We start from the raw sequence: 17,065 nt of genomic DNA, 5'->3' as shown, positions 1-17,065 counted from the left end.
TTAAAAATTACCCTTCGGAGTAGTTAGCCTAGTATTCACCTAAGAACACGCAGCCAGTCTCTTAATACTTGGTTAATCAAGTTGAGGGTTACGTAATGGACGTGAGGCAGAGTTACTAATCCTGGGTATGATACCAGCTCATTATAGAATGCACATATTGCACACCAGCTTACAGTTAATTTAAAGGATTAGCAATTCTCTTACAGCATGTCTCTGAGATGTGGGAGGAAACCACACCAACCAGAAAAACAAACAAACAAAACAACAACAAAAAACAATCCAGACAAAGGAATTTCATTCACTCTATACAGGCAAGCCACTACAGCTGAAAACTGAATGAGAGAATTGAGCACTCTGTGGCAGCAATGTTAAGTACTATACCAGCCCCTCAACACTACACTACACTACACTACACCACACACACGCACACGCACACGCACACGCGCACACACACACACACACACACACACACACACACACACACACACACACACACTATTTCCTGCAAAATCTAGAGGAAATCATGACTGCCAGCATTTCTGAGTAGAATGGCTGCAATTTGTATCCAAATTAATGAGCCTGCCCACTGCATCTTTTAGGCTCCTTTTAAGATATCGAAACAGCAAACCAAATCATTGTCATGCAAACAAATGTAAAACTTGTTAGTAATTCGTGTCACAAGGCATAAAGTCACTGAAAAGAGCAATGTCAAGCCAGGCAAAGACAACCCCCCGGCACACAATTCCATGTATGTTCCAGCTGAACTTTGGAACAAGCAAACAACCCCAAATCTTTCAATACCTGCATAGCATTTACAGTGCAAACAAGGCCACAATGCATCAGGTTGGAAGGAGTGGATCTCACTAGTATGAACCTATACTAATGACTCAGCTGATTCTGAAATACTGATGTGAGGATAGCAAAATGATTTGATCGCATGAAGTAGAAGATACTTTCTATACTTAGTCAGTTCATTACTGACTTTTCTCCATATACTGTCCAATCATACTAGTTATATTGCACCCTGCAAAAAGGCCTTTGAGGAATCTACATAATTAACGAAATGGACAACACTGATAAGCAAATAAAGAGAAACTTCAAAAAAACAGATCAACTATAACCTTACAGTCCTTCACAAAGTACAACCTGAACTAATTAAGTCATGAACAAAATAAGGCGCTCTCTACTTTCATAAGTGTAGGGGTTACATTTTGATCAAACCTTTATATCTTGCTACACAATAGGTTGTTGGTACGGGTTTATATTATAACATCGAAGTAGTAAAATGTTGAATGTTATAATATCAAACCCAAAACAGCGAATGCTGAAAATAGCGAAGCTGTAGAACATCGAATTCTTTCCTAGAGAAAGAATTCGGTGGGCTGTTTCTGCCGCTTCGCTACTTTCTCCACTGTGGTGCAAAGGTTATGGACCGGGTTAAGGTAAGTGTGTGAATGGACCGGGTTATGGTGAGTGTGGGAATGGGATAGATAGGGACCTTAGGGTTAGGGAATGGGTAAGGTGAGTGTGTGATAGTTAGGGACCTTAGGGTTAGGGAGCGGGTAAGGTGAGTGTGCGATAGTTACGGACCTTAGGGTTAGGGAGTGGGTAAGGTGAGTGTGTGATAGTTACAGACCTTAGGGTTAGGGTTGGGCTAAGATAAGTGGATAGATAGTAGTGTATATACGGTTTAGTGTAGGGTTAGAAGTAGGATTTTAAGTGTATATGTGTGGATTACTTTTTTGGTGTGCTTGTGTTGTGTGTGTGTGTTTCTCAGAACAGCAAATTTTTTTCCTGGGAAAAAATTTGCTGTTGTGAGCGTTCGATTATATCACATTTTGACATTCCAAGTTTGAGCTTATGGTGTTCGATATTTTGGGATTTTGATTATGTGATATACACCCTGTTGGTACAATACAGTGCAAAGCTGGAACCAACAAAATCTTACCTTAAGGATGGCTTCTGGGAAGTTTCTATTGAAGAATCGTACTACTTCCTTCACATTTAGGCTGGACTTTGTCCGGATTGTGATCATGTATCCATCCCCAAACCTGATAAAACAAAGACAAGAAAATAGCACATTATACACTTAAAAATGTATTACTTCTGCTTTTCCCCCACTCTTTTTCAACAGTGTGTCTTTACCCCTGAAACCCTTCATTCAGGATACTCTCAGATGAAAAATGTCACCAGAAAAGACACAATAGCTTTTGGACTGAGTCAGGACACACATCTGCTAGGAAAAATGGAAATTAAAGGCATTGTTTAAAAGAGAAGGTTGTATCACATGCACAGTCAACCATGGAACCTGTACCCATACCTGAACACAGAACATGAGGTCCTGAAGGGTCAAATGAATAAACAAAGGGCGACTTCACACACTGTGTCTGCAGCCTGTGAATCTTTGCAAAAACATATGCAGTGCCATACCTCTCAGCCTGTTAGTACAGGAAATCTGAACAAACCCTAAAACAATAGGGAGGACAGAGCCACAAAAATAAGAACAGATTTTAAATACTGCTCTTATAAATCTAAAAAGTTGATAGAATAAGAGGTTTTCTGTCAGCATGTATTTCCTGGAGGATATAAAGACCAACTCAAATGTGAGTCATTACTTTGTGACTTCAATCCTCAGTGATTTGCCAGTAAACCACAAATTGCATGTGGAAAAGACCACCAAATATATGATGCAAAAATGTGGACATTCTGCGAAAATCTGGACAGTTGACAGGTATGACATACACAAACATTATTTAAAAGGTCTCTTTAATTCATTAATTGTTAGCTTTTTTTAATAAAAGCTGTTACCTTTTATAGGTTCATAGGTTCATACTAGGCTAACTGCCTTTGTGGGCCATTTTATGCCTAGCCATTTACCCATTTGAGAATCAAACCCTGGACCTTGTGTTTGTAAGGTGAACACCTTAACCATTATGCCAACCTCCCACCCTTTTAAAAAATCTAGAAAAAGAAGTGAATTCCACTAAAGAACGCTCAGCTGAACAAAAACAATGTAAATATTGGAAGAACGTTGCACCACAAGTGTTAGTATTTCATCTGAGTATTCAAATCTTGCTAAACAACCAAAACGGCGAAAAGACAGCTTCAAAACAACAGCTTCAATAACAGGCTTTTACTATGTTGAATCCACAATATATGAAATATAGAGCTTTGCTGTTGTAAAAGTCAAGTGGCGTTGTAATTCCACAGCTTTAAAACATGTGGATGTCATAAAAACAGAAAACACGAACATAAAAGTGAAGAACCCTTCTGTTGTAAACAATGGGCAAGCGCTTTCAGCTTTTTCAAGCCTTTTTCAGATCCAAGTAGGTAAGCTGGGTTCAGTGTTTAAAAGTTGGTATCATCCAATGAAACAACCTCAGTGAATGATGAATGTTAACCAATCAAGTTAGTCCATTGGTACACACCTCCATAGCTTGAAGTTAAAACTCTTTATTTAAGACTCTTTGTTTAAAAAAACATGACAGTTTGACGTTTCTAAGACAGACTCAGACATATTTTCTGAAGGAATATTAGTAAAATCTTTTCAGTAGGTTCTAGTTAAAAGAACAAGCTCTGCATAAAAGCCAAGATTTGAGAGAAAAAGGTGAAAAATAAAAATAAAGATGGTCATTTAGGGCAATTCTTTTTATTTCATTTCAACAGTTTCTTTGGGACATCAGAGCCAAAGTTAGTATACCTAAGGTTTCTGGCAATGAAAACAGGTCATAAGTGAGCCCTAAATGACCATCGACATTTTTATAGTGTGGTAAAGTAAACACAAAATTTAATACCATTAGTTACTATCTTTCATCCTACATTTGTAAACCAATGGAATTCATCAGAACTAATAATTTTCAACTACATACAGCAATTTAAATCTTCCTTCCCACTGTAATGTGCTAAAAAACATCCAATCATTAACTAACCTTAGTTGTATTATTACAAATAATTAAACAGTTAACATAATGGATAACATATAATAAATATAAATGTATAAACCTCATAAAACATTGTTTTTTTTTCAAAAACATTTGTATTTTGTTTTCATTATAAATATACGCAAATGTACATATAACAAATACAATAAAACAATAACAAAACTATTTACAATATTTACATTCATCCACGATAAACGATCATTTTATCCATGAGAAGTTATCAGCATTTGTTCTAAAGGTTTTCCAATTTTTGCCATGCTATTTTTTTATGAGTAATGTTATGAGTTCAACAACAAATAGTTTGCAGTTCTTTTTTACAAACTTTTGCTAAATTAATAAAATCTTTAAACATCAAATCTTGTTTACTTATCCAGTTCAAAGTAATAACTTTTCTGGCAATTGCTAGAATTGACCAGAGTAACTGAATCTGAGATTTAGATATTACATTAGGTATAGGAACATGGAATAGAATTAGTGAGTTAGAAATATGACAGTTATCAGACCAAAAGCAATTACAAAATATCTGAAGTCTTTCCAGTACTGAACATTTCTACATTCAATGAACATGTGAATCCAGTTGGCCTCTAGTAATTCATCACATTTCTAACATTTATTTTCACTGTTTTTGAGTATAAGATTTATTTCATGTGGAGTATAGAAACTCCTATTCATAAATTTCTATGTATACAATTCTCCAATATAATGAAGAAGAGGTACCACACATAGAATTCAATAATAATTTTTTGGATACATATGATATTTGTTCTCCATTAGTCCTTACATAGTATTCCAAAAATCTGAGTCAAACTTCAATGTGTCTTCTCTTAATATCTTATAGACAGGTAAGATACTTAATTTTTTGATTATCTGTCTTTTCAAGACACTTAATAAAAAGCTGAATCAAACTAAGTATAGATTCAGTCTCTACGTTGATTGATGCTCATATTTTTTTCTATAAACTGCCACAATGAGTGTATAAACAACCACCTGTTTTAACTATTATCAAAACTACATAAAAGAGAGTTTTGTGGTTTAATACTCTTATTTTCAATAAACTGATGCCAGAATATTAAGTTATTTTCCTTTCATTTTTGCATTGCATTGATGATGAAAGAATCTAAGCAATCAGGGGAGTATGCTCTAGGTAATATAAGAAATATAAATTGTTTAATGTTGTAATTACAATCAATTATATTTTTAAAGTAATTAAATATTTGATTAATGCCATAAGAAAAATGATCACACTTCTTATTAAATAAACGAAATTCATGTAAAAGCCAATGAACTCTACTTATTCCATATTGTTTCTTAAATTGATTTTTTATAGTTCTGACATCAGTTATATGAATCTCATGTATTGTTTACCAGCCAGATATACAGGTAGGTGTGCTCCAATGTAATATTACATTAATTATAACTGATTTTGAATAAAGATCTAAGCTAGGGAATGCTATCCCATTACTGTTCCAAGCTCTAATGTGCCATTTATATGCAATCCTAGGTTTTAAGGGGAATCATAAAAATGTAATTAGCATGGAGTCTAATTTTTTAAATAAGTTTTTTGGGGGCGTAGTATCAATGACTGTATATAAAACAAAATTTTAGGTAAAATTATCACTTTAATTAAACAGAGCCTATCCTCCATTGTGAAGACCATTTTATTCCATCTTTTGATTAGTTCACCAATGGTGGTTATTAAATTATTGTAGTTTAGTTTAACAGACTCTTTCCATGTACTCTTTATACTGACACCCAAATATTCTAATATATCTTTCTCCCAATTAAACAGGCTATTCTCTCTTAGGTTTTTGTTGATCTTTTTGTTAATTAATAATGTTTTGGATTTATTATGATTAAATTTAAGCCCTGAAATTCTTTCAGACTTGCTTAAGGTACTTATAACATCATGCAAAAAGCCATCAATATCACCCAACTTTAACAATGTATCATCAGCAAATAACTATCTTAGGACAATAGTCCTTATTAATGTGAAAGCCTTTTCATATTTTGCTTGTTTGTGATATATGTAGCAAAAGGTTCCATTGAAAGACCAAACACTAATGGTGACAAAGGACAACCTTGTTTAGTTCCCTTGAGGATTTTTAGTGGTGGGGATAGACATGATCCGATTTTCACATAAGCTTGTGCCCCACTATAAATTTTTATACATAAGTTGACAAAATCTGACGAAAATACAAAACCAATCACACTTTGTAAATAAGACCAACTAATAGAATCAAAAGCCTTTTCTATGTCTAGGCTGATAATAGCTGTTTTTTGTATTTGCATGCTATGTCTATTAACGATATTAATTTAATAATGTTATCTTGCACTTTTTATGAAGAATGAACACTGTCTGATCATTATGTATTAGATTAGGCAATATTTTCTTTATCCTATTAGCTAATATTGTCATGAAAATTTTATAATCAGTGTTTAGTAATGAAATTGGCTTATATGAATCACAAGATTTGGGGTCCTTACCTTGTTTTAATATGGGGGAGATAATTGAGTATTTCCACGATGGGGGTGTTATACATTTTTGCTTAACCACAGTAAAGGCACCCATCATTTTCTTTATCATATATTCAGGAAAAATCATAAATAGTTCAGGAATTATTCCATCCAGTCCGGAAGCTTTATTATCTTTTAAACTTTTTTATTTGCTCTTTCACTTCTGTTAGTGTTGTTTATTTAATTACCAGAACAACCAGAACACACAACACTTCAGACACTGAAAGAAAGTCCTGAAACACACAGACATTCACAATATACACACATATACATTTTTATATATACACCCAGAATAGACTAATAAGTTTATATACTAGTTGTAATATATATATGAGACATGTATGATGTGTCCCAGCATTCAAAAAAAAATTACAAACAGAAGTTGTATATGCATGTATATAATCATATATAATATCATTAGGAAACATGACATGAGAGCTCTGCTCAGACATCATCAGTCACATCATCCATTCAAGTTTAAGTTTCAGAGGTTGCACTTTTTTAAGTATAGTAGTCCAGGGGTGACACAACAACAATTTTGTTTGATGATTTAGGAATGGAATGGATCCTAGGGGGGGCCATAGGGAACCAAGGATAAATAACTATACAACTTTTTTTTTTTTTTTAGTATAGATGAACCCTGAGAGGAAGTCCCAAAAAAATCCTTTGTTTTTATCTTATTTATGTCGACAGTATATATATCTGATGAGTTGAATGAAAATGCCACCATTGCATGGGAATTGTCAACATGTTTTGAAGTTTATATACATGGTTTTCATATAGCTGTGTTACTGGTTCTCTATATATACAGCAAAATGAATTGATTTTTCTACTCTAATGAATTCGTTACATTTTTACTAGTTGATGTTACATAAGCAGCACTGTTACACACTGGCAAAAAATGAATAGAAAGTGTAAACAACAGCACTTATTGAAATACATCATGCAGTATAATGATTAGAATAGGTAAATATTAATTCTATTAGATTGAGTTCCATTTTTACTAGAATAGAGGTATAAATATTTATGTTATAAGATTGAATCTAATAGGGATACTAATTTATAATTCTAGAAATTTATATATTGTAATCTTAATCTTAATAATTTTAATATTTATATATATATATATATTAATTTTAGAAATATATATACATATATTAGATTTAAATTTAGCATTATATTAATAACAAAGTATATTTTTGATTTAGAGACGAGTTTATAGCGCTTGTTAGTAGAGTTTGGATTAGATAGCTTTGGATAGATGTTAATGTGTTTTGCCAGATGTTATGATGTTATGATGCTTGTTTGGCACTTTTTTTGAACCAGATGCTTATCTGGTGATGTTTTGCATGAGGGATAACCCAAAAAATTTGAGGATTTTCTGTTACACTTAATTAGTTAATTCTGATATTAATATTAATGCCATATTAATATATATTATTAGCCTATATTACGCAGATTCGCTGCAAGATGCAGCATGAGCAGCAACATACACGATATGAGTGCTTGATTTATGAGTTATTTATTTTTTATTTGTTTTATTTATGAGATTTATGAGTCTTGAGCTAGGCTTTAAGTGAAACATGAATATATGAATATATAAGATTCATATCTGAAGACAAGACAACTAAATTTTAATTGTTTAATTTTTTTTTTAATTTATTAATATTTATTATTTATTATATTTATATTTTTATATTTTTTTTTTTATTGTTTTTATTACGTTTACAAACAACAAAACAAAACTATAACAAATTATAAAAGTATAAAATTATGAGTTATGAGATGTTAAATGAATGAAATGCAACACACATTTGAGTAAGCAGAGAGCATTTTTATTATATTTTATTATATTTTATTCTAATTGATTTTTTGATTGATTGATTGATTACTATATTTCTGGTTTAATAGTTTGATGAAGTTGATGAATGTTTAGATTGTGATGATGTATAAAAATTAAAACATTTGAATTTTTTGAATTTGTAAGAAGCTGAAGATGCAAGACGAGGCTTATACTTTATACATCCTTTTTTTTTTTTGAAAAAATAAAACGGTGTTCAGTGTTCTCGTGGTGTGTGTGTGTCTTTGAAGATGGTGTTTTACTTTCAATTTGATTACCGACAAATTAGGGAGTTTTTGTGTAATTTTTTGTGACTTGTTGTTTATTTAATATGTTATTTTATTTTTGCATTGACACCTTAGTAGTTATATTTTCTTGAATAAAAGTATTTATTACATTATCTGTCTCCAAAAGTGGTGTGGTATTATTTATATCTTTATTGTAGTTTTTGAACACTTCTAATATGCCCATTAAGTTAGATATACTCTTAACTGAACCATCACTTTTATATTTACTCTCATTAATAAGATTTTGATTGTTTATTTTTTTGGATCATACCACTATTTTATGTAGATATTTGGGATTTACAGCATAAGATTGTAATTTCAGTTTTCCAGGTTTATGGCTACCTTATGATTCAGAACTTCTAAGTATTTTTGATTTAATTTAGTAATTTCATTATATGCTAATTTGTTATTTGGTTTTGCATCCATTTTTATCTTGTCTATGTTTTTTTGTAAATCAGAAAGTTCTTTGTCCTACTCTCTTCTTTTTTAAGGTACCAATATTTTATTCTACCATATATATACACTTTAAAGGTGTCCCATAGTATAGTATCAGCCACTTCACCATTATCATTTGTTTCCATAAACATGACTATTTCTTTCATTATCCATTCCCTAAAGTCATTTAACTTAGTTATGTAAGCAGAAATTGTCTGCAGAAATCTTAAAACATCTTTATGTGTAGTTAATGTAAAGTTTATAGCATTATGGTCCAAAAGTGGACAAGTCATTATAGATGCATCACTTATTTTAGAGTATATATTATTTGATACAAAGACCTTACCAATGTGTGTTTGTGTACCAAACTGATATGAATAGTGAGTATAGAATAAGGAATAATGTTCTCTTAGACCATGTATATCTTTAAGGTTCATCTGGTTTGTAAAGTCATTTAACTTCTTGGCTTGAGATGTCAGTTTTATTTTACCATTTTTAGAAGTATCATTGCTTGATAATAGGCAGTTAAAATCACCTGTTGCTATAATTTCCCCTTTTGCATTTAAAGTAATCAGGTCCAGATATTTCTCAACATATTTAGTACTCAATCCTGGTATTCCGTATGTATTAATCAAAGTATAATACTTCCTATTGATTTTCCAAAATAACCATGTTTAGCATCCCATCTTTGTCTGACATTCTATCTATAATTCTTGGCATAATATAAGTATTTTTCCATAGAATAAGAGTGCCCCTTCTCTTAGTCTTAAAACATGAATCAGCCAGAATGGTATAGCCATTAAATGAGTATTTTTGTAGATCTTTTCTTAATAGATGGGTTTCCCATAAAAAGACAATGTGGGCTTTATGCATTTTGATATATTTAAGCAAACCAGCTCTTTGACATTATTGTTTAAACCATTAATATTTAATGATACACATTTATAAGCCAATGACTATAATGTGTATGTTATTACTAACTGAAAGACCTTTCTTCCATGTTGACTTGAAATCTACTGAAAACTTACTTATCATGGATGCATAATGTGTATTAAGCACTACTTTCAAAAACCCAAAACTATTTACAAACCCGAAAAGCCGAAAGACAAACAACAACAACATGAAACAAAAAGTTTCTGGTTTAGTTAAAAACGTAACTAAACCATCCATCCACCACCTCTCCAATACCAAATGACACAAATTATCCATCTCTGCTTAGAATATAGTATAAAAACAAAAAAGAAAAGCATTGTGAAAGTAACTAAAGAAATCTGAATCAATAAAATATAGATTAGAATGAGACTGTCCAATATATCTGAAGCTATATGAATATGTCACATATGATAATAGCACCTCTAACATGTAAATATGCCAGAAATACACATCAGATCAAAGTATCTGTAAACATTAGAAGCTGAAGGTTAAGAAGATTGTCATCATTTCCAAGACTTTTCAAGAAACATCAGATAATTTTATCATTTTGTCAGTCATCTATCTAACATTTTTCATGTACGGATCTGTTAAATATATATATATATATATATATATATATATATATATATATATATATATATATATATATATATACATACATATATACAAATATATATATATATATATATATATATATATATATATATATATATATATATATGGATCACCTTTGATTTACCGAAACGCCAAACCGGCGAAACACAAATCACCGACACCAAAAGACCGACAACAAAAAATACCGACAACGCAAAACACCGAACACCATTACACCGACACACTACACGAAAACAACACAGTACACTACATAACATATCCACTAGCCCTAACCCAAACCCTAACCCTAAGGTCCGACACTACCGCACACTTACCCTACCTGCACCCTAACCCTAACTCACTTACCCACCCCTAACCCCAAGGTCCAACACTACCGCACACTTACCCTACCTGCATCCTAACCCTAACTCACTTACCCACCCCTAACCTCAAGGTCCGACACTACCGCACACTTACCCTACCTGCACCCTAACCCTAACTCACTTACCCACCCCTAACCCCAAGGTCCGACACTACCGCACACTTACCCTACCTGCACCCTATCCCTAACTCACTTAACCCACCCTAAAACATTACCCCATCATTAACACACACTTACATTACCCAAACCCTAACTCCGACACTACCGCACACTCACCTTTCACACACCCTAACCCTACATCCCTCACTATTGCACACTTACCTGTCCGCTCCCTAATCCTAAATCCCTCACTATCACATACTTACCAAGTCGCGCTTACACATTCCCCTTGTCGGTCTTCTGGCTGTCGGGATTCCAGCGTGTCGGTCAACTGCGTTGTCGTTCCGTTCGCGTTCCTCTTCCGCATGTCGGCGAATCGGCGTTTCGGTCAACTGAAGGTGACCCATATATATATATATGTATATATATATATATATATATATATATAAAACACTCATTATAACATAACTATTATATTTTGCAATTATACACATATTACTCATATGTATTAACAATATCTATGTTGACGTCTTTCATCAGGAAGGGGGAGACAGAGAGAGAGAGAAAAAAGGGGGGCCTCACAACCCTCTTTTTAGTTACTAAAGGTTTAGTTATATAACATAAGTCTGATGTTAATATGCATGAGTTTTCCAATGCAGCTCCTTGTTCACTTGATGTCATTTAGTTACTAATAGTGTCAATGAATCTGCAGAATGTATACATCTATAAGAGAAAATAGGGATTTTCAAAGGAGTTAAACACTTTTATCAGAATTAATTCTAGTGAAGGATAACAGAATTTCAACAGAAAAGAATTCTAAGTACAACCATTTAACAAGTTCAAAAGGTCATATGATGTCATCACTGTTGTTTCCTCAAGCTGCAGCTTCATAAACTTATCAAAAAGTATCTAAATAGGCTCATGTACAACAGAAGTTGTCTGTAGTGAAGAAAACAGCATTTTCAATGGGAAATTTAGATCTTGAAGCTTTTAGAGTTTACAGGAAGCAAAAAAAAAAAAAAGGAAAAAAACATGCAAGCTGCCTTGTCAGTGCATGTCATGAATCCCCACAATGAGAATAGTCACACAGACCACCAGTTTCCTCACAAAACATCAATATCTTGAAAAAAATTAACCCTTTCATGTAAAAACAGCTATTTAGAAGTAACAATAGCTGCCTCAAATCAGAAATAATATTATAACATTTCAATCATTTACCCACCAGTTAACCAGGCCACAGAGAGAGAAAAAAAAGGAACCTAGTGTGTGTGTGTTGTGTGTATATATCAGTTATATTTAGCTATCTATAAAAAAACATTAATGGACTGTATTAATGTTTAAATGTATCTAAACAAAGAGTCTAAAACATCTAGTTGGAAACACTAATCAGAAGCACCTTGTTACCCCACCACTGACCCACAAGAGAAAATGCACATTGGTATTAAGTCAAATTATACTTCTTCTTCTATCTTTTCCTGGTTAGGAGTTGCCACAGTGGATCACCTGTCTGCTCATGATTGGTAGTGGAGTTTTACGGTGTCGAGTTGCCAGCCCGGCGCCCAACCTTCCACAGAAGGCACACTCATGCACGCACTCATGCCTAGGGCCAATTTAGAGTGTCCAATCCACCTACAGCAAGTCTTTGAGATGTGGGAGGAAACTGGAGCACCCAGAGGAAACCCATGTGACCACAGGGAGGACATGCAGACTCCACACAGAAGGCACCACAGCCGAGGATTGAACCAGAGAACCTCTTGCTGCGAGGCAGCAACGCTAACCACTGCACCAATGCTGCCATACATTAAGTCAAATTATACTATTACTGAAGAATTAGAAGACATACATCATTTGTAGTTATTTAAAAGAGAAAAGTATGTAAAGTACTTATAATGGAGAAAAGAGAGAAAAGGAACATTGGTAACAAAAAAGAATAGGAAGAAAGGAGAGAGAGAATATTATTTAAATACTTAGTAATATATGTAATTAGAAGAAGTAGATATAGAAAGGAAAAGTGAAAGTTAATAATAAAAAATTATCGACGATTTGTTCTTTTTATTGAATGGTACACAAGAAGAATTTTTTGAGATGGTGGGGGGCCTGAATCTCACCACAAACTTTTTGGAATTCAAGATGAGTGGATTTGGTGAGTCCATTTCCTATTTGGACTTACATTCAAGTTTTGACCAAGTCAAAAACAGGATTGCTAGTAAGGTTTATAGGAAGCCAGTCTTTGCAAATCAGTACTTACATAAAGACAGCTTACATCCCCCTCATATGAAAAGAGGAGTAGTAAAAGGTCAAATTATACGTCTTAGTAGACTCACCACTGATGATGAGGTATTTTTGGAAGAGGTAGTTTTCTTGCGGAAACTATTTCTCAGAAGAGGGTATGATTTGGAATGGTTAAAAAAGATTGAAATGGAGGTTATAATGCTTAGAAAAGGAGTGGCTTCACCTATTTTACTATCTAAAGATATTCAAGTGAGTCCAATTTAGAAGGTTCCACAACTTTGTCCACCAACTTTAGTATAGCCTTTCCTATACCCATAGTAAATGAGATGTGGCTTATTAAAACTATTACAGAAAACAATTGGAAGATTTTATTAGGTAGTAAAGACATAGTAAGTTTAATAGGTAACAAACCCAAATTCACATATAAAAGAGTGCTAAATATAAAATTAATGTTAGAAGGTAAAAATAGGAAAGATGAAACTAAGGTGAGACTAGTGAGCACCAAGAAAGGTACATATGCTTGTAGGAACTGCAAACAGTGTAGATTTATTGGTAATAGTTCTTCTATTACTTTTAGTCATTTGAATTACACTATTTGGGCCAAGGACTACTATAATTGTAATACAGAATTTGTGGTATATGTTGTGCAGTGTGTTGCATGTGCACATTACTACATAGGGAAAACTATAAGGACTTTGAAACATAGAGTTTATGAACATTGCTTGGCCATAAAAAATAAGGATTTAACTAATTCCTTGGCCAAGCATGCTTTGAAATGTGCTGATTTTAAAAAGTTTGAATTTTTTGTAGTAGAGAATATTATGTTCGGATGGGATATGAATAACGTGCTAGAGTGCAAAGCAACATTTTGGCAGTTATTTTTAGGGGATGATCAAGCACCTGGACTAAATGAGTCTATTAATGTAAAATGTTTTTTATTAAACAAATAGATATAGAGTTAATTTATATAAACATACACTGTTTTATTTAGAATATTAAGTGTTTTTAATTAATGATGTCATTTCCTGTGTATTTGATATAAAAGGATGTTTGGGTGGAACATACTTTTTTCTGATGAAGTTCACGGAATAAAATAGTGAATGAAAGAACTAAATCATCTGTTTTTGTGGTCTTTGGTTGAACATTTGGATCTGATACATTTTTTTCAGTTAATAAAAACGATTCACATTACCTTACAGCAAAGAGAATTTCCAGAATCAAATATATTATGAGTCATAAAACAAAGCATTTAAAATTTGAAGGAATGTATTCATTTGTCCTTTAGTTTCTTAGTTTTGTTTGCTCCTTCCTTCACAGACCATCCATTTTTTGTTGCCTGTCTCTTCAAACTCTGGGATGACCATTCCATTTCTTCCATGACCAACAGTATTTTCTTCTTTTGGATAAATTCTACTGCTTCTTGTAGGGAATCAAAGATCTTCACTCCTTCTGACAAGGTGATTTTTTATTCTTGCAGGAAAAAGAATTTGAGCTTTAACATTGGCTTTTTTCAAGGACTTAATTAGGGGAACACACTCCATTCTTCTGGATATGACTGTAGAGGTGTAGTCATTGTCAAAACGAATAACTTTTTCACCCACCTTGATAGGGGAATTAGTCCAAACTGATTTCAACAATAAGTCCTTGTCTTGCGAGTTAAGAAATCTAACTATTATAGACCTGGGGTTAGATGAAATCAGAGATGAAGCTGGATTTGCCAGGGACTGATGAGCCCTCTCAATTCCAAAAGAGAGGGATTCAAGCATGTTTAGTGCTGATGAAAACCACTTATTGAGGAATTGAATCATGTTAGCGCCCTCTTCTTTCTCAGAATTCCATATATTCTTAAGTTATTCCTCCTTGATCTACTTACAAGGTCTTCTAGTTTCTCAATCAGCCTGGTGTTTTGTTTTAGAAGAAATTCATTGTGATGTTCATTTTCTGTCACTCTAGTATCTAGGTCAGTTACTGTTTCTTCTAAGGCAAGAATCTGTTCAGCTTGTTTTTTTTTTTACTATTCCATTTAGAAGTTCCAGTTGTTTACTGCATTCTTGTTTGATAATATCCATTTTGTTTTCGAATTTGTCCATTTTTAGTGACAGTTCTTGGATGTTTGTTATTATAAGATGTAGTTCTTTCTTCACTGCACTCTCCTGGTGTGGGTTCTTCACATTGCTCATGCTTTAGTGACAGTTCTTGGATGTTTGTTATTATAAGATGGAGTTCTTTCTTCACTGCACTCTCCTGGTGTGGGTTCTTCACGTTGCTCATGTTTTTAGTGACAGTTCTTGGATGTTTGTTATTATAAGATGTAGTTCTTTCTTCACTGCACTCTCCTGGTGTGGGTTCTTCACGTTGCTCATGTTTTTAGTGACAGTTCTTGGATGTTTGTTATTATAAGATGTAGTTCTTTCTTCACTGCACTCTCCTGGTGTGGGTTCTTCACGTTGCTCATGTTTTTAGTGACAGTTCTTGGATGTTTGTTATTATAAGATGTAGTTCTTTCTTCACTGCACTCTCCTGGTGTGGGTTCTTCACGTTGCTCATGTTTTTAGTGACAGTTCTTGGATGGTTGTTATTATAAGATGTAGTTCTTTCTTCACTGCACTCTCCTGGTGTGGGTTCTTCACGTTGCTCATGTTTTTAGTGACAGTTCTTGGATGTTTGTTATTATAAGATGTAGTTCTTTCTTCACTGCACTCTCCTGGTGTGGGTTCTTCACGTTGCTCATGTTTTTAGTGACAGTTCTTGGATGTTTGTTATTATAAGATGTAGTTCTTTCTTCACTGCACTCTCCTGGTGTGGGTTCTTCACATTGCTCATGTTTTTAGTGACAGTTCTTGGATGTTTGTTATTATAAGATGTAGTTCTTTCTTCACTGCACTCTCCTGGTGTGGGTTCTTCACGTTGCTCATGTTTTTAGTGACAGTTCTTGGATGTTTGTTGTTATAAGATGTAGTTCTTTCTTCACTGCACTCTCCTGGTGTGGGTTCTTCACGTTGCTCATGTTTTTAGTGACAGTTCTTGGATGTTTGTTATTATAAGATGTAGTTCTTTCTTCACTGCACTCTCCTGGTGTGGGTTCTTCACGTTGCTCATGTTTTTAGTGACAGTTCTTGGATGTTTGTTATTATAAGATGTAGTTCTTTCTTCACTGCACTCTCCTGGTGTGGGTTCTTCACATTGCTCATGTTTTTAGTGACAGTTCTTGGATGTTTGTTATTATAAGATGGAGTTCTTTCTTCACTGCACTCTCCTGGTGTGGGTTCTTCACGTTGCTCATGTTTTAGTGACAGTTCTTGGATGTTTGTTATTATAAGATGTAGTTCTTTCTTCACTGCACTCTCCTGGTGTGGGTTCTTCACGTTGCTCATGTTTTTAGTGACAGTTCTTGGATGTTTGTTATTATAAGATGTAGTTCTTTCTTCACTGCACTCTCCTGGTGTGGGTTCTTCACGTTGCTCATGCTTTAGTGACAGTTCTTGGATGTTTGTTATTATAAGATGTAGTTCTTTCTTCACTGCACTCTCCTGGTGTGGGTTCTTCACGTTGCTCATGTTTTTAGTGACAGTTCTTGGATGTTTGTTATTATAAGATGTAGTTCTTTCTTCACTGCACTCTCCTGGTGTGGGTTCTTCACGTTGCTCATGTTTTTAGTGACAGTTCTTGGATGTTTGTTATTATAAGATGTAGTTCTTTCTTCACTGCACTCTCCTGGTGTGGGTTCTTCACGTTGCTCATGTTTTTAGTGACAGTTCTTGGATGTTTGTTATTATAAGATGTAGTTCTTTCTTCACTGCACTCTCCT

General features: G+C 33.6%; 1 protein-coding gene across 1 annotated transcript in view; it reads right to left on the bottom strand.

The window, feature by feature from the left end:
* Positions 1 to 17,065, bottom strand: part of ABCA2 (ATP binding cassette subfamily A member 2) — a gene marked incomplete in the record, with an annotated part of 2,505,641 nt that overhangs the window by 111,860 nt on the left and 2,376,716 nt on the right. The window contains 1 exon segment of the mRNA XM_044058216.1: positions 1,949 to 2,051. Within this exon segment, the coding sequence (XP_043914151.1) occupies positions 1,949 to 2,051 (103 nt within the window).

This window comes from Protopterus annectens, chromosome 16.part0 (assembly GCF_019279795.1).
Source record: "Protopterus annectens isolate FY-2018-M chromosome 16.part0, PAN1.0, whole genome shotgun sequence".
Classification (NCBI taxonomy): domain Eukaryota; kingdom Metazoa; phylum Chordata; order Ceratodontiformes; family Protopteridae; genus Protopterus; species Protopterus annectens.
Note: the sequence above shows the minus strand (reverse complement) of the source record. Positions and strands in the feature narration are given on the sequence as shown.